Source organism: Rhinopithecus bieti, unplaced genomic scaffold (assembly GCF_001698545.2).
Source record: "Rhinopithecus bieti isolate Rb0 unplaced genomic scaffold, ASM169854v2 scaffold_13262, whole genome shotgun sequence".
Taxonomy (NCBI): Eukaryota; Metazoa; Chordata; class Mammalia; order Primates; family Cercopithecidae; genus Rhinopithecus; species Rhinopithecus bieti.
In genome coordinates, this window is record NW_016808004.1 from 3,822,310 (window position 1) to 3,841,614 (window position 19,305).

At 38.7% G+C, this 19,305-nt stretch overlaps 1 protein-coding gene across 8 annotated transcripts in view; it reads left to right on the forward strand.

Annotated features, from left to right (window-relative positions):
• The window catches only part of TMCC1 (transmembrane and coiled-coil domain family 1), a 257,166-nt gene that overhangs the window by 200,765 nt on the left and 37,096 nt on the right, over positions 1–19,305 (forward strand). The window contains exon 1 of one of the 8 annotated variants that reach the window (XM_017885041.1): positions 15,045–15,223. The exons of the other annotated variants lie outside the window; for them this stretch is intronic. Within the exon in view, the coding sequence (XP_017740530.1) occupies positions 15,167–15,223 (57 nt within the window). The 5' untranslated portion in view covers positions 15,045–15,166. Of the gene's footprint in view, positions 1–15,044; positions 15,224–19,305 lie in introns of those variants that run through there. 8 annotated transcript variants of the gene reach the window in all.

Here is a 19,305-nt window from a genome sequence, read left to right on the forward strand (position 1 = left end):
CTCTTCAAGTCAGATGGCTATTCTTAAACAATTTTTGGAACCACAAGCTCTATGCAGTTTAATGGAAAATTAAGTGACAAAGAATGAGCCTTTGTATGTGGGTTTTTGTATGTGGGTTTATCCCCTCTCCCAAGCCATCTATGACTAGTAATACTGTGAAAAGAACAAATTGAGGTAAATCCTCATGGTTTTTACTTTATTTTTTTTTTGAGACAAAGTCTCGCTCTGTTGCTCAGGCTGGAGTGCAGTGGTGCAGTCTCGGCCCACTGCAGCCTCAACCTCCCGGGTTCAAGCGATTCTCCTGCCTCAGCCTTCCAAGTATCTGGGATTACAGGCGCACGCCACCACGCCCCACTAATATTTGTATTTTTAGTGGAGATGGGGTTTCACCATGTTAGCCAGGCAGGTGTTGAACTCCTGATCTCCAGTGATCCGCCCACCTCAAATCCTTGTTTTTACATGGACTTGAAATAGCCCATCAAATGCCATTTTCTTTTTTTTTTTTTTTTTTTTTTAGACGGAGTCTCGCTCTGTCGCCCAGGCTGGAGTGCAGTGGCCGGATCTCAGCTCACTGCAAGCTCCGCCTCTCGGGTTTACGCCATTCTCCTGCCTCAGCCTCCCAAGTAGCTGGGACTACAGGCGCCCGCCAACTCGCCCGGCTAGTTTTTTGTATTTTTTGGTAGAGACGGGGTTTCGCCGTGTTAGCTAGGTTGGTCTCGATCTCCTGACCTCGCGATCCACCCGTCTCGGCCTCCCAAAGTGCTGGGATTACAGGCTTGAGCCACCGCGCCCGGCCGCCATTTTTCTTTTTTTAACAATCTTCATATTTTCTGATAATATAAAAAATGTTTATTTTTCATAACCGAAACAACATACTTGGTATGTTGTTCACCTGAGATTTGGAAATGATAAAAGAGCTATCAAGTAAGGATTTCAAGAAATGGTTTATGTACCTCTGACATTCATGGCATTCAACCTGAAATAGCTCTTCACTATGGTAAACAGCATTTTTAAAAACAACATCATTTAACCTGTATATTACTTTCAAGTGGTAGTTTTCCAGCAATACAGAACTGAATTGTGATGCTTGGGGAAATTTTAATGATTTACTTTATACTTTTGAAATTTCTCAATATATATATTTTTTAAGATTGAAGGTATGGCCTCACTTAGAAAATAAAACTTAACTGCTCCCCACCAAAGATTCTTTTTTTCTTTCTCATAAACCTTTTATTGTGAAAATGTTACAACAACATATATTATTTTCTCTTAAAAATATATATATATAATTAGGGACCAATAGTCAGTTGGCATTTCTGAACAGCACGGGTGCAGTGATACCACCTGGAGAAGTTATAATTCCAGACAAAGTTAAATATTATTTAAATCTGCCTATCCAACTTTATTAAAGGTGAACATACATTTTCTGTTGGGCCTTTACAAATCCTGAAAACAACTGATTCTTTATGGACCTCAGGTTTGGAGACCACTATTCTGTACTATTTCTCAGGACATTAAAATATTATTTTATTATACCATTTCATTTAAAAAAATGCTTTTCTATTTTTTAAAACAAGAATCAGGTGAATCATTTTATTTTATGAAATAAGTTTTGGTGTGCCTGTCCAGTTGCTTTGTAGGTAGTACTTGGAAATTACCTGGCCCATCTTTGAGTCTGGAGGTGGTATTACCATCATGGCTTTATATGATATTTTGCAATTTCAAAACAGCTCCCTGCAGCACCTTTGAGTCCCATGGGTGGTACATGACATTGTGGTATATGATTCCATTGAGGTAGGCAGTGCCTAAATAAGCAGTCTTTGTTGCTTACTGTATTTCTTGGAAAGCAAGACATAATTTAGTGTCTAAAGGTCAGTGCCTGTATTCTTTGCTGAAATTTCATAATTCTGGCACTAAGCAAAAGCCTCTCTTGCCCTCCTTTCTGAACTAATTGGTTCTAAGCAATGAAATAAAGTCCTTATTTATATATTCATATGACCGCAGTAATTTCAAAAGATTTTAAACTTCTTTCCATTTCCTTACTTTTGTCATTTTTCCGTTCCTCCACCCACTGGCTGGTTATGGGGATTCGCTTTTACATAAAGAGAGCTGCTGAAGTCAAACAAAATCTATGTCTTACTGAATCCCAGCGGGAGGTTAATGCAATTAGGGACTTTCTAGCTGAAGTGGTTGCCAGGTGAGAGAGAACAGAAGAGACTCCTTGAGTAATGCACAGCCAACTCATTTGCCACATTTTATCCTTAATGCCTTCTTTGTAGATCTGTTCTCTGTTTTAAGTGACTACAAATGTTAATTGATTATTAAATTTATCTTTTTTCCTTGACTCAACTTTTATTTTCCTGTCTTTGCCACTTTCGGAAAAACTTATTCACTCAGTTGTCAGACATCAGCATCAAGAAAGCCAGTCGGTGGGAACAGATAAAATTCCCTGGCCTTTGGACAGTTTTCCCCACTGGATCCTTCATGAATAAAATAGAGTGGAAAGAGAAGTAAGGAGAGCATTAGAGCATTAAGAATTTTATCCAAAAAGTAAAGTCATATTGATGACATCTGACAGTAGAGGTAGACTTTAATGATATGAAAGCCTCTGGAACTAGTATTGGCTTTTATTAAGAACATCTTTTGTCCAGGATTTGCTTCCAAATAATGGGGGAGGGTATCCCGTTGTATGGGCCATGAGCTAATAATCAAAGCTGCTTTTACAGTGTTAAAATGTGGTATAATAAAGAGATTTTTTTTGGCCGGGTGTGGTGGGTCGCGCCTGTAATCCCAGCACTTTGAGAGGCTGAGGCGGGTGGATCACGAGGTCAGGAGTTCAAGACCAGCCTGACCAACATGATGAAACCCCATCTCTACTAAAAATACAAAAATTAGCCGGGCATGGTGGTGTGCGCCTGCAATCCCAGCTACTCAGGAGGCTGAGGCAGGAAAATCACTTGAACCCGGGAGGTAGAGGTTGCAATGAGCCAAGATTGCACCATTGCACTCCAGCCTGGCAACAGAGTGAGACTCCATCTCAAAAAAAAAAAAAAAGATTTTTAAAAGACACCTTTTCCCCGGAAATTTTGGAAAGGTAAAATCTATTTCCCTGTGAAATATTCAGCATCTCCCAATATTCAACAGCTGTTGTCTAACACAATAAAGATGACTATTATTAGGTTTGTATTACTGAGGAAAAAATATTTTCTTGACAGAGATGATTTTGAACTTAATAGTTTTTTTTGTTGTTTTATTACCCAGATTATATTTATTTAGCAATATGCAGATTTATTTCATACATTAGATTTTTTTTTTTTTAAATAAAGATTAGAGACAAGGTCTCACTATGTTCCTAGGTAGTCTGGAACTCCTCAGCTCAAGTGATCCTCCTGCCTCAGCCTCCCAAAGTGCTAGAATTACAGGCATGAGCCACAGTACCCGACCATAAAATATTCCAATGAAATTTGTGTTCTGTTTTGTTTTTGTCTAAGGGTATATTAGGTAAACTTCCATCAATGATGAGAAGTGTGAAAATACTCAGTGGAAAAAAAATAGTAATGAACAGCTTATTTATAAAGTAATATCTAAGATTTTTTGTTTTTTTTTTTCATTTGTTTTAGGGACAGGATTTCACTCTGTCTCCCAGGCTGGAGTGCAGTTGCAGTCTCAACCTGTTTGGCCCAAGTTGTTTTTCTCCGTTAAGCTTCTCCAAGTAGCTGGGACTACAGGCATGCCCCACACCATACCCTGCTAATTTTTGCTGTTGTTAGTTTTATAGAGATGGATTCTCCTTATGTTGCCCAGCCTGGTCTGGAACTCCTGGCTTCAAGCAATCCTCCTATTACCCTGGAAAGGGGTCCCAATACAGACTCCAAGAGAGGGTTCCTGCATCTTGTGCAAGAAAGAGTTCGAGGCGAATCTGTGAAGTGAAAGCAAGTTTATTAAGAAAGTAAATGACTAAAAGAATAGCTACTCCATAGGCAGCAGTGGCTTGAGCTGTTCAACTAATGATATGTATTATTACTTCTTGATTATATGCTAAACAAGGGGTGGAATATTAATGAGTTTTCTGAGAAAGGGGTGAACAATTCCCTGAACTGAGGGTTCCTCCCACTTTTAGACCATATAGGGTAACTTCTGGACATTGCCATGGCATTTGTAAACTGTCATGGCACTTGTGGAAGTATCTGTTAACATGCTAATGCATTGTAATTAGCATATAATGAGCTTTTGGCTGGCTTCTTTACTGCAACCTATTTTATCAGCAAGGTCTTTATGACCTGTATCTTGTTCTGACCTCCTGTCTCATCTGTGACTTAAAATGCCTAACCCTCTGGAAGTGCAGCGCAGTAAGTCTCAGTCTTATTTTACCCAGCCCCTATTCAAAAGCCTCTGATACTCTGACTTGGCCTTCCAAAATGCTGCAGTTACAGACATGAGCCATTGTGCCTGGCATAAAAGTTTCTTTCCTTTTTTCAAAGGAAATCTTCCATGTAATCAAATAAAATATCCCTGCTATGTATCAAGATAGTTTTTTAGTTAAGAACAGATTTTCTCAGTCTGGATCCTAACTTGACTTTTCTACTAAAATGTTGATTTAATTCTCACCCTCTTCTATGTTGTCAAGTTGATTGCTTATATTAAAATAAAGCAGGGATTTGCAGATAACTTTTTTTTATAAAGGGCCAGATACTAGATATCTTAAGCTTTGAGGCCCTTGTATGTTCTCTGTAACATACTCTTTATTGTTTTTTACAACTTCTTAAAATGTAAAAATATTGTGTAGCTCTTTTGTACAGGCCTTAAGAAAATAGGCTGAGGGCTTTAGCTTGCTAACTCTAGCTAAACAATTCCTTTTTAACTAGTTGCTTTAAAAAAGGAAAAGTACAGACCCAAATGTGAAAGGTTATTTTTTTGAAGTAAAATTATAACTCATGTACAAATTGAGCACACAGAGATTTTTAGCTCTAATTAACAAAAGAACCAATAAAATGTTAAAATCAGTCCAAATGAGAATTGGACTCAAAGAGATTTATATTCTCTCCCAGACAGAATTCATTTACACTGTGATATGGTTTGGCTATGTCCCCACCCAAATCTTATCTTGAATTGTAGTTCCCATAATCCCCATGTGTCGTGGGACCCAGTGGGAAGTAATTTAATCATAGAGGCAGTTACCCTTATGCTGTTCCTGTGATAGTGAGTTCTCATGAGATCTGATGGTTTTATAAAGAGCAGTTCCCCTGTACATGCTGTCTTGCCTGCCGCCAAGTAAGACATGCCTTTGCTCCTCCTTTGCCTTCCACAATGATTGTGAAGCCTCCCCAGCCATGTGGAACTGTGAGTCCATTAAACCTCTTTTTCTTTATAAATTACCCAGTCTTGGGTATTTCTTTATAGCAATATGAAAATTGACTAATATAGTAAATTGGTACCAATAGAGTGAGGTACTGCTATTAAGATACCCAAAAATGTGGAAGCAGTTTTGGAACTGGGTAACAGAGGTTGGAACAGTTTGGAGGGCTCAGAAGAAGACAGGAAAATGTGGAAAAGTTTGGAACTTCCTAGAGACTTGGAGGGCTCAGGAGACAGGAAGATGCAGGAAAGTTTGGAACTTCCTAGAGACTTGATGAATGGCTTTGACCAAAATGCTGCTAGTGATATGGACAATAAAGTCCAGGCTGAGATGGTCTCAGATGAAGATGAGGAACTTGTTGACAACTAGAGCAAAGGTGACTCTTGTTATGTGTTAGCAAAGAGACTGGCGGCATTTTGCCCCTGCCCTAAAGATCTGTGGAACTTTGAACTTGAGAGAGATTATTTACAGTATCTGGCAGAAGAAATTTCTAAGTGGCAAAGTGTTTGAGAGGAAGCAGAGCATAAAAATTTGGAAAATTTGTAGCCTGGTGATGCAAAAGAAAAGAAAAACCCATTTTCTGCTGAGAAATTCAAGCGTGCTGCAGAAATTTGCATAAGTAACAAGGAATTGAATGTTAATCACTAAGACAATGGGGAAAATGTCTCCAGGGCATGTCACAGACCTTTGCAACAGCCCCTCCCATCACAGGCCTAGAGGCCTAGGAGGAGAAAATGGCTTCGTGGGCCAGGCCAAGGACCCCCATACTGTGTGCAGCCTACAGGTTTGGTGGTCTGCATCCCACCTGCTCCACCCTTAGCTAAAAGGGGCCAGCAGCTCAGGCCATGGCTTTGGAGGGTGTAGGTCCTATACCTTGGTAGCTTCCACGTGGTGTTGAGCCCGTAGGTACACAGAAGTCAAGAATTGAGGTTTGGGAACCTCCACCTAGATTTCAAAGGATGTATGGAAATGTCTGGATGTCCGGGCAAAAGTCTGCTGCAGGGGCATAGCCCTCAGGGAGAACCTCTGCTAGGCCAGTGCGGAAGGAAAATGTGGGGTTAGAGACCCCACACGGAGTCCCCACTGGGGCACTGCATAGTGGAGCTGCTAGAAGTGGGCCACCATTCTCCAGACCCCAGAAAGGTAGATCCACTGACAGCTTCCACCATGCACCTGGAAAAGCTGCAGACACCTAACACCACCCCATGAAAGCAGCCAGGAGCAGGGCTGTACCCTGCAAAGCCACAGCGGTGGAGCTGCCCAAGGCCATGGGAGCTCACCTCTTGCATCAGTGTGACCTGGATGTGAGACATAGAGTCAAAGGAGATCATTTTGGAGCTTTAAGATTTGACTGCCCTGCTGGATTTTGGACTTGCATGGAGCCTGTAGTCCCTTCATGTTAGCCAGTTTCTCCCATTTGGAATGGGTGTATTTACCCAATGCCTGTACCCCCATTTTATCTAGGAAGTAACTAACTTGCTTTTGATTTTACAGGCTCGTAGGCAGAAGAGACTTTGCCTTGTCTCACATGAGACTTTGGACTGTGAACTTTTGAGTTAATGCTGAAATGAGCTAAGACTTTCAGGGACTGTTAGGAAGGTGTTGACAAAAAGAGTCATACTCTATAAAATATTGGAATAGATTTATTCTGAGCCAAATATGAGTGACCATGGCCCATGACACAGCCCTTAGGAGGTTTGAGAACATGTGCCCAAGGTAGTTGGGTTGCAGCTTGGTTTTGTACATTTTAGGGAAGCATGAGACATCAATCAAATACATTTGAGAAATACCTTGGTTTGGTCCACAAAGGAGATTTCGAAGCAGGGGATTCCAGGCTATAAGCAGATTTAAGCATTTTCTGGTTTGCAATTGGTTGAGTTTGTCTAAAGACCTGGGATTAATAGAAAGGAAATGCTCAGGTTGAGATAAAAGATTGTGGAGACCAAGGTTCTTTTGAAGTCTCATGGTAGCTGCCCTTAGAGACAACAGGTGACAAATGTTTACTATTCACATCTTTTAAAGGTGCTAGACTCTCAGTTAATCTCTTCAGGATTGGTAGGGCCTGGAAGAAAAAGATCTAGCTGTGTTAATAGAGATTCTTTACAGATGCAGATTTTCCCCTACAAAGGATGGCTTTGCAAGGCCATTTCAAAATATGGCAGAGAAATATGTTTTGGGGTAAAATATTTTGATTTTCTTCTTTGTCACGTAATGTTATGCCAAAGTCAGATTGGAAAGTAAGTCATGATACATAGGGTTAAATAAAACCCAGCTGATGAGAATTTATGGTTTGTAGGGCATGACTCCCCAGACTCCTTAGATAGGAATTTGGGCAAGATTTATAAAAATCAGAGCTTAGTCCTCAAAGGCATGATTGGTTTTGAAATGTGAGGACATGAGATTTGGGAGAGGCCAGGGGTGGAATGATATGGTTTGGCTGTGTCCGTACACAAATCTCATCTTGAATTGTAGTTCCCATAATCCCCATGTGTTGTGGGAGGGACCTGGTGGGAGGTAATTTAATCACGGGGCCAGTTACCCTCATGCTGTGCTAGTGAGTTCTCATGAGATCTGATAGTTTTAAAAGAGGCTTTCCCCCTTTTGCTTGGCAATTCTTGTTGCCGCCATGTGAAGAAGGTCGTGTTTGCTTCCCCTTCCACCATGATTGTAAGTTTCCCAAGGCTTCCCCAGCCCTGTGGAACTGCGAGTCAGTTAAACTTCTTTCCTTTATAAATTACCCAGTCTCGGGTATGTCTTTATTAGCAGCGTGAGAACAGACTAATACACATTGCATCACAAACATTGTCCATGAGGTAATTTCTATCTCTAGAGACTTGCAAAACAGCCTAGCTAAAAACAAAGATTCACACCTTTATAAAATCAGATAACTTCAAAGGGTCCAATAGACAACAGCTAGCATTCCCTTGAAAGGACACTCAAAATCTTTTACCATTTTGGTCTTCCATAAATTTTGCTGACAGTCTCCCGTCTCTCTTGTGATCAATAATAATTTTCAAAGATTAATTATGATTTCTTTTTTTTTTAAGATACAGGGTCTCACTCTGTCACCCAGGCTGGAGTGCAGTGGTACAATCACAACTCAAAGCAAATTTCAACTGCTGGGCTTAAGTGATTCTCCCATCTCAGCGTCCTGAATATCTCCAAATGTTATTTTTGATCAGAAAATAGTCTTGTTACCAGAAAGCCATCCCAATCCAAACTCCAAGAGAAGGTTCTTGGATCTTGCACAAGTGATAATTTGGGCGAGTCCATAGAGTAAAGTAAAAACAAGTTTATTAGGAAAGTAAAGGAATAAAAGAATGGCCTCCATAGGCAGAGTAGCCCCAGGGGCTACTGGTTGCCCATTCTTATGGTTATTTCTTGATTATATGCTAAACAAGGGGTAGATTATTCATACCTTCCCTTTTTAGACCAATATAGGGTAACTTCCTGACATTGCCTTGGCATTTGTAAACTGTCATGGAGCTAGTGGTAGGAGTGTAGCAGTGAGGAGGAACAGAGGTCAGTCACTCTCATCGCCATCTTGTTTTCGATGGGTTTTAGCTGGCTTCTTTACTGCAACCTGTTTTATCAGCAAGGTCTTTATGACCTGTATCTCATGGTGACCTCCTATGTCATCTTGTAACTAAGAATACCTTAACTTGCCGGGAATGCAGCCTAGCAGGTCTTAGCCTTATTTTACCTAGCCCATATTCACGCTGAAGTTGCAGGTGTAAAGGTTTCTGACAGTCTCATTAGGTTTGGCCTGATTATTCACATAGGTGCAGCCACAGTGCTAGTTAGTCATACAGGGACATCCTTGAACTATCTTTGCAAATCTAGAGCCGTACTGTTTTGAGCAATTACTAAGACAACACAATTAACTTCTGTGTGGAGGTTTTCATAAGGATTCAGATTGGACTTTTAAACACTCTTTAATATTTACTATACTAAGGTTAGGAAATACACCTGAGAAACTCTCTCACTGGATTTCACCTGCAGTACGTATAAATTTGGGTGAATTAATCTCATCTTCAAGTCCCCAGTATTTTCTAAGGCTTGCCAGGAAGTGACTTTCCTTACCACCTCAGGAATCAGGCCAGTGTTCCTGGGAGTACTTTCTTTTAGGCATTGGCTCCCTATATAAAGTCAACTATTGTTTCTTAAAGTAGTTTGTCAGTGAGAATCATTCTCAAATGTGATGTTCTCATTTATGAGATTCCAGTATATACAGTTACAGAATCCAATTATATCTTGATAAAAAGGAGATGAGATTGGTATTGATCCTATGCAAATAACAATATTGCCATAAGAAGTTAAGGAAAACTCAGTATGTTTCTGAATGCTCAGTATTCCATGAAAATCAGATACTACTTAATGTTTTGTTCCGATCACAGAGGCAGAATCAATCTACTAAAATGTGGATTAGAAGTAGTTTAAGGAGAAAGTGAAAGGGCTTCCTCATATAGCCACAAAAAATAGAACAATAAGATAACATGGGATGGGCACAGTGTTTCATGCCTATAATCGCAGCACTTTGGGAGACTGAGGTGGGAGGATCACTTGAAGCCCGGAAGATTGAGGCACTGCACTCCAGCCTAGATGATACAGAGAGACCCTGTTTCAAAAAAAAAAAAAAAAAGATTCAATCTTGGGGAAGGCAAGATCGAAAGAGTTTAACAAAGGAGATTTGGGCCCCTGATTAAGATAGGATCATGGATAAGAAACAATACTTGATTATTTAATCAAAATGAGAATAAAAGATAAGGTACTACAATTGTAAAGAACCTAAGCTCTTTCACAAGTAAAGAACCTTTGTTCTTTCTGGTTTGATTTGTTTTGTATTTAATCATCTAGAACATAATCCAACATAAAGCCAGAGAATTAATTATGCTCTCTAAGAAAATTACACACAAATAAGAATCATTTTTCATATTATAGATGAAGGCATTAATCAGTAAACCAAAGACACAAACCCATCAACGCTGATTAAATTTTGCCAAAATTTTAACATGTTTCATGGCTTCTTTTCACATCCCAGCAGTATATTTTCCAAGGCAAATCAAATTCACTTTTTAAGATTTGTCTTTCTAGCCTGGGAAACATGCTGAAACCCCATCTCTACAAAAAATACAAAAATTAGCTGGGCATGGTGGTGTGCACCTGCAGTCCCAGTTACTTGAGAGGCTGAGGTAGGAGGATTACTTGAGACTGGAAGACGGACATTGCACTCAGCCAAGATGGCCCCTCTGCACTCCAGCCTGAGCAACAGATGGAGAACCCCCATCTTAAAAAATAAATAAATAAATGATTTGTCTTTCACATTCTGCAACAAACTGTCACTTTGTAACAAAAAGATTTTCCTTTTCCTTTAAAACAAAAGACTTACACCTTGTATTTCTCTGTTACTGTTGTTCCTAGTATAGTTACAACCACCTGTATCAATTATGACTTCTGTTTCAGAGAGAAAACTAGGTAGAGAGAATGGATAATAACTACATCATACACAAGCTCATTAGTAAAGCTCACAAATACACATAGCAGACTTTCTATAGCCACACACATCTCTTTTACACCTTCTTAACATGACAAAAATGAGGCCATTTATTAACATTACTCAAAGATATAACCACTTTAATAGCATATACAAAACAAGCAAAAGTATGTAAGCTTAAAACTATGTTTAAACAATGTTTTAGTATTCTAATTAGAAATTCATCTGGGCATCCAAACATACTTATTAATTGGCTCCATTTAACATTAGTCTGTGATTTTTAAATTACCATAAGATCCTGGAGATATTTAAGCTGACACCTAATTACTATTGATATAAAAAGCTTGTCAGCATTGTGATTCAATTTAGATTAACACAAACTTTCATTTTTAAAATACTAAACATATTACAAAAGAATAATAATTTTATCACTAAACCTGTATAAGTAAGTTTACAAAGTTCAGATTAAATTTTTACTACATGAGAAAACAAACCCCAAGTAAAATAAAGTGTATATAGTATTATAGTTAACTCTGACACTAGCCTCGATTTGCCAAATATTTACCTTAAGTATGTGAATTTGGATTCTTAAAATATTTCCAAACTGGTAGAATCTGTAAGGAGAATCTTTTGTTCTTTGTCTAGCATGTTTAAAGTGTCAGATGTTCACTTTCTTCTTTTCTTAGATTTGTAGGGATGTTTGACACATATATATATGTGCTTATTTAGCTCTGTAAAACCCATGAGATCCGAGGTCCTTTAATTTAGGAGACATTATAATCTAATTTATTAATACTCTCTAAAGGTAGGAAAATGTTTTATACTTATATAGCAAGAGGCCATGGTCTTTCTGTTTTGTTTTTTAAAGATAGTGTCTCACTCAAACCCAGGCTGAAATGCAGTGACACGATCATAGGTCACTGCATTTCAGTGATTGCTAATGTGAAGCTCTTTTATCCTCTCTTACCCTGCCATTGAGATCACTGAAGCATGTGTTGAGACATGGTGCCATGGATCAAATCTGCTTTGACTGGATAAACCACTCTTTTTGTGGTTTTTCTGGATAAACCACTATTTGTTACAAATAGAATTGTAACAAACTCCTAGGCTCAAGTGATCCCTTTACCTCAGCCTTCTAAGTAGCTGGGACTACAGGCACATACCAACATGCCCAGCTAATTTTATTTATCATTTTTGTAGGGACAGGGTCTTGTTATGTTGCCCAGGCTGGTCTCAAACTCCTGGCCTTAAGAGATCCTGCCACCTCAGCCTCCCAAAATGATTACAGGGCACATGAAGACCTATGCCTTTAGTTCTACAACTTTTTAGCCATGGGTCAAAAGTAAACACAGAATCACAAAATCTCACTGGTCCAGAGCTCAAAGAGCTGTTCCCCTTCATTGCTCAGGTTGTTCTCAATCTCCTGGCTTCAAGTGATCTGCCCACCTCAGCACTCCTGAAGTGCTGGAATTATAAGTATGAGCCACCACGCAGAGCCAGAATTCTTAATTGAATTACACTCGACATAGACAAATGGAGAAAAAAGACTGACGAGCTGGATTATTTTTTGATTTCTCATTCAACAGAGAATAGATATCTATCACTCTTCTGTAGAGACCTCAAATGGTCAAACCATAAAACCAAATTCTCAATTAGTGCTGCCATCAGTGAGGAGTAACTTACTGACCATGCATAAACCAGAAACAAGTCAGCAAGAGAAGAAACAAATGAGAACAAGGAATTCAGCAAAACTAAAGTCCTACTGCCACTTAGGGTTTCCTTTGGAAGCCAAGAAGAGATGTACCCAGGCTAAAACAGTCAGTGAGGAGGTACATTTATCTAGTAACTCAGTTTACTTTGTTCTGTCAGATAAATTCATTGCCATCTTGGTGGAACCCCTAAAAACGTGAAAAGGTAATTTTTTCAAAAAGACAAAATCATTACACTTTTATATAAATATACAATGAACATTTCTCACAAAGTCTGCTTTAGGCCCAGACAACTGTCCAGGGCAGCTGTCCTCCATTTAGTGGTTTATCCAGTCAAAGCAGATTTGATCCATGGCACCATGTCTCAACACATGCTTCAGTGATCTCAATGGCAGGGTAAGAGAGGATAAAAGAGCTTCACATTAGCAATTAAATGCTTTGACTTAGGTTACACACTCACTTCCTTTTTTTCACAACCCATTGGTCAGAACTAGTCACATGGCCTTGCAAAGGGAATTAGGTTGCACACTCAGGTTACACACACACTTCCCTTTTTTCACAACCCATTGGTCAGAACTAGTCACATGGCCTTGCAAAGGGAACTGGGAAATGTAGTCTTCCATGTGTGTTCAGAAAAGGAAGAAGCACTGGAAATATCTGTGAGTGCCAACAGTTGTACTTAAAATTATAGAATTGTAACAAACATTAATCTTACCAAAGATTAAATACTGTACCTACCCAGGGAAGAATATACAATCCCCAACATTCAGCTGTATAATTGTGAAGAAAATAATAACTTACTAGATTTTATGTTAGACTGCACACAATCTAATAGCTCTGTATATTTAAAAACCCACATCAGATATATTACTATGGGAGTACAGTTACAGTAAGTGATTTTTGAGAGGAAGGGAAAAAATATGGATTCTCTTATAGAGTCCTTCAAATTGAAATCACAACTGATTTGAAATAACAAAATACTTGTACATATTTTTTTTAAACTGAAGGGATGGAAATCACAGTGGTAATAGTGGTTTGTTTGGTCTTCTAAGTGGTGAGGTTACAGATAGTTTTTGCTTTCTTTTCTGCTCATTTGCACTTTCAAAGTTTTCTACAATAAGCATGATTGTCTTAAAAGAAGATATTGAAAATGCTAATAAACAGAGTTAAGCAAGCAACAGCTAGTGTTGATGCTAGTGGTACAGGATTGGGGTTTTTGTTGTTTTTGTAGAAACGTATTTACTCAGTTGAAACCTTACCACCTAATTTTTAAGTGAAAACAAAACTTCTGTTAAATTATTTATTGTTGTGGAAAGTCAGGGTCAGAGTTCTGTGTCTCTAGAGATGGTAAAGGAATTTCTGGAGCCATGGTTTCAACCCAACATTTTCTTTATATTCATTCAAGGTGCTTTGGATTCCATTCAGAGGGCTTTGCATGGTTTAAGTGAAAGAATGTTAAACGCAACTGGTGAATACTGATAGAGAGACCTTCTTTGACCTGTCAGTATTGTGCTGGCCTGAGCTTCCAGACCCATACTTAACTGAAAGTAAAGAAATTATCACACCTCCAGGCTCATAGAAAGGCTCATATCACACCCGCAGGCTCATAAGCTTTACTGTATTAAATTGTCTTCATGTCTGATTCCTTTCTGCATGTTAACCTCAGAGAAATATTAGTAGATATACTTTATACATGCCACACTATATTTGTAATCATTTAAATTCCTCCTATGTGTGTTCCCTACAACTGCTTTTACAAATGAAGAAATAAGGTTCAGATCTGATAACTTGCCTAAATCCCAAAGTGACTTTTTCAAGTCAGAAACAGTCTTAATAAAATATTCAGTACTGTCATGTAGTGTCCCGGGTGTTCAGTAAATAGTGTATGATGATACAGGGGCTGAGCCTGGGCTTATGACTGTGATGTTTTAATCTCTTGCTTAGATTTCAGAGTGTTTTTTTCTCTGTCCATAGTGAATACAATTTTAGAGTTTCGTGCTCAGTTTTCTTTTTCTAGTTGTTTTCTCACTCATGTTCTATTTTCATTTTAAATGATTTTGCCAACATAAAATGAAAATAAGAGAAGAAACATTAGAAAACATGGAAATCTGTTCTGGCAATCTTCTGGACCTTTATTGAAATATAGGTAGATTGCTTTTTCTTTGTATTTACTGAACCAAGCTACCTAAACAGTGTTACTTTATTTAGAATGTTTTTAATCTTCTTTAAGCGATTCTTTCAACCTTATCTGATTTAAATGAGAAGACAAATGTGAATGTTAAATTAATACCCTGTAGCTTTAAATCCAACCAGTGTGGTGCTTTTGTCTTTTATAAAAGATGCTCACAGCTGGAGAAGAGAGGCAGATACTGTCTGTGATCTCCATTCTCAGAGTCAAACTATTCATTTGCATTAGCTGCTCTAGCAAACTGCGTGCGCGCGCACACACACGGATGCTTGTTTGGCAGAAGCTTTCTGTTTATTCAGCACCGAGTTCTCCTAGGCTCCCAGATATAGAAAGCTCTAAGAGTTGCTACAGGAGATAGAATTGAAACTGTATATAGGCTGAGGTGGGCACTGCGGAGGATTGGCTATGCGAGGGTATTGATGTGGTGCGGCTGTACCTGCCTGTTTTGTGAAAGTCACTTCTCTGAGACTGTGAAGGTGAGAAGCCCAGGGATCCACTAGAACCTTCATTGCGGCTGGCTCTTTGGTGGGGGAAAGCATTCCCAGTGGTAGCTGTCCTCATTTGCAGCGTTGTTCTCGGAAACCAAGTATGTGCAGCAGTGACAGACTATGCCACAGCTCCTCTGCAGTTTGGAAGCTGGAACAAATGGAAAGAGCTTATAGCCAAAAGAGGTTGTGATTTGTTTTTACGATCCAAGCTTGCTCTGGCAGTGCACAAATGAAGGATGAGCTTTGTGGCAAGCAAAATCAGCAGACTGCCTGACAGGGGGTTTTGGTAAGATAAATGTGTTGTGATTTTTTTTCTTATTTTTTGACTTTTCTATATCAGCTGTATAGAATTGCTTCTTAGCAATAACTAAAACATTTTGCAAAATCACTTTTGATGGAAAAGGATGACCAAGGGAACCAGAAGGAGAAACATAACTTGTGGTCATTCAGTTGTGACCTTCAGAGATAATCCAAGTTTTCTCATGTGTCTCTCAACAGACAGAAGCCAGGAATTTCCAGAGCAAAGAAGTAGACTAACAAACCTCTTTTCTTTTCTTTTCTTTGAATAGTCATAATTATGCTTTTTTTTCCTGCTTTTTCTATAGTCTGAAGCGGGAGAAGGAAAAATAAAGCCTTCCTCCTGTTATAGAGTTGTTGCCACTGGAACAGTAATAGGCTGAGAACATAAGTATGGAGGTGGAGGAAGGCAGAATAAGGAGTCTGCTATTTTCATAGCTGTGTGTTGGTGGATATTTGTCTTGGGTTCATTGTCATTGCTGTTTGATATCAAGTGGTTGTGAATGCTGTATCTCTTTGCCTTTACTATGACTGAATCTCTTTTATGTTCTCTTTTGTTCATTTTCTTTGCCAGACCCAATTCTATTGATATGAAGCCTTTTTCTGTTACTGTTTATACGTATTAGCCGTTATTAGAGAAAAGATAGTTGTAGAGAGTAGCCCTCCAATATTTATGGACCTCAAAAAAGATAAGGACGTTTTCTGTTTAAAATGTAAGTTTTACTTTTAGCAGATTTTGGAGTCTTGCTTCTGGATTCTTTAATAGGTGTTTTATTACAAATTAGAGAAATGAGTTGCATTAGATTTGCAAAATCCTATCAGAATCACCTTGCTTTAAGTTGGATCTTATTTCTTATGTTTTTTCTAAACACTGGAGTTTACTTTTCCTCATCCTAACTTAGGCAGATGTTACTGGAAGGTATATTCCTATCTCAGAGAGCCAAGTTTCCTAGCTGCTTAGGGTGGCCACAGAAGAGATCCATTGACACCTGACTTTTTGCTGACTCATTGGTTATGTAAGCCTTGTAAATACAACTCTCCATATACTCCATTAGGTTACTGGCAGGTGCCCTCCTCCCTGTTTACTGACCTTTTCCTCTCAGTATCCTTCTCTTCCTTCTGTAAGCCTTTTTGGTAAGATGATCATAACCTTTCAACCAAGTCAATTCTAAGAAGCAGTGAATAGATAAATCCTTTTTATTTTTCTCCTTTTGATTTGCTACTTTCTTTAACTCTGTTTTCATCTCAATTATGATAAAATTCCAAATTCTCTATTTTCCTGGCATGTGAAACCTACTATAATAGTGCTTTTCCTCATTTATGGCCTAATTAAAGTAGCAACCTCCTTTTCTGTCTTTGAGGACTCAGTTCAAATGTGTTCTTGTTAAAAGAAGCTTTCTGTGACCTCCCAGACTAAAACAGATTTTCCTCCCCTACACTATCCTTTTCTCACAACATTCTGTTCTTTTTCTTTTTAGCACTTTACACAGTTTATATTGTTTGGTTACTGGTTTTTCTGTCTCTACCACTTTTCCCCACTCAGCCATAAACCTCATGAAAGCAGAGACTGTTTTGTTCATCATTTCATACCCAGCATTTAGCAAAAGGGTAGGCTGAGAGTTGAAGAAAGGCAGATAAGTAGGCAATATTGCAAATGCACTATGGTGAGAAAAAATAGGATAAGCACTGGGCACTGAAACAAGGCCAGTGTGACTAGAGTGGGGTAGGGTAAGTGGGAGAGGAAGCATACTGTAAAACAAAGATCTAGGCCAGGCATGATGGCTCACGCCTGTAATCCCAGCACTTTGGGAGGCTGAGGCGGGAGGATCACCTGAGATTGGAAGTTCAAGACCAGCCTGACCAACATGGAGAAACCACGTCTCTACTAAAAAATACAAATATTTTGTATTTGTATCTAGAGAGGTAGATCCAGGGCCTAACCATGTTGGACTTTATAGACTGTTCAGATTCTTGTTCATTCTAAAATCATAGGAAGCTACTAAAAGAATTTAAGTATTCAGTGATTTAGGCCTTTTAAAAAAATACTTTCTTCAGCTTAAATGAGAACCTAAGTGAATGCAGGTAGATCAATCAGGATGAGTGGTCCAGGAGAGAGATGATTAGAGAGAGAAAATTAGAATAGTGCCTGCCTCAGTAGATTAATGAGATAATATGGTTAGGTGCCATACATGCCCAGCTAATTTTGCAATTTCCCAAAAATGGCATTTAAGGGATTTCTCAGATATCAGATCATGTAAATAACAATCTGATGTATTTTTTTCCCTTCCCAAAACGAAATGTCATTCTTGAAAATCTTAAGTGGGGTTACTGGATTTTTGTGAATTTGGCCTATCTTCTAGATTTGGAAGTGGCTATGCTGTTTCTTTATTAAGTTAAGTTCATTTGTGCTTGTTCCAGTAACAGATCATAAGCAATTTAGGGGAGAAATGGCATCTCTAGTATTGGGAAGATATTTAAATGAAATCCTCAAGGACAAGGATAGTACTATTATTTTCCATATCAGAGTTGCTAATTACAGTGTTCTAGTCATTGGTCATTTTTCCAGTAGGTAGAAACCTCTATCGTGTGTATGTGTGTGTATACACAAACACATACATATACACATATATGTGGGGTTTTGTTAGGTAAAGATTTGCTGTTTACTTAGGTCTCAGAATAACATCTCAGTATATTTAAGGCAGTGTCATTTTGGTCTTATCTCAAAGCTTTGGCCTAATACAAAAATAGAATTCTTCAAAGAAATATTTATGGAAAAACCTAAACAGTACTCTGTAACTTAATATTAGTAGCTACTTTGGGGGGCTTTTAGGTTTCAGGCATTTACTAAGGAATTTATGTGTGTTTTCTCAGTTCAATCTTGCAAGAGGGGTATTGCTATCCTCCCTTTAAAAAATGAGAAAATGAACTCACTAGTTAAATTGCCAGGATAAGTAGGTTTTAGAACTAGGCTTCAAGTTCCAGCTATGCTTAACTCTAATACTTACACTCTTTCCACTCTACTGTCTTGCCTCTCTAAAGTCACTACTGCTAATTTCATCATTTACCTCCTTTGCCATTTTCTTAAAATAATCTTAGTTTGCCTTTTAAGGAAAATAATGGAATGTTAATATGAAAGGCACTAGAAAGGTATTGATAGTCTCATCAAAGCAGAGGTAGATCTAGAAAAATATAGTTTACAGCAGTATTTGAGGAAATGTAATGTGAATCTAACTATTCATTTAACAGATGTTTAGTTAAAATCTGTGCACTAGACACTAGGGAAAGCAAGTTAGAAAAAGACAAATCTAGTCTTGGAATACTCATAGACCAGTGGTGTACAAGGTAGAATGGAAAAAAGGAGACTGTTTAGATAATTCTCTGATCACCTATGGTTGGCGTGAAAAGGATTGGCATGCAGTGTTATAAAAGCAAAAACAGTAGAACTTAGAAGCTGCTTAAAAACTTTGGCAAGGGCCAGGCATGGTGGCTCATGCCTGTAATCCCAGCACTTTGGGAGGCCAAGGCGGGCGGATCACCCGAGGTCCAGAGTTCGAGACCAGCCTGACCAATGTGGAGAAACCCATCTCTACTAAAAATACAAAATTAGCCGGGCGTGGTGGCACATGCCTGTAATCCCAGCTACTCAGGAGTCTGAGGCAGGATAATCGGTTGAACCTGGGAGGTGGAGGTTGCGGTGAGCCGAGATTGCACCATTGCACTCCAGTCTGGGCAACAAGAGCGAAACTCTGTCTCAAAAAAAAAAAAAAAAGAGG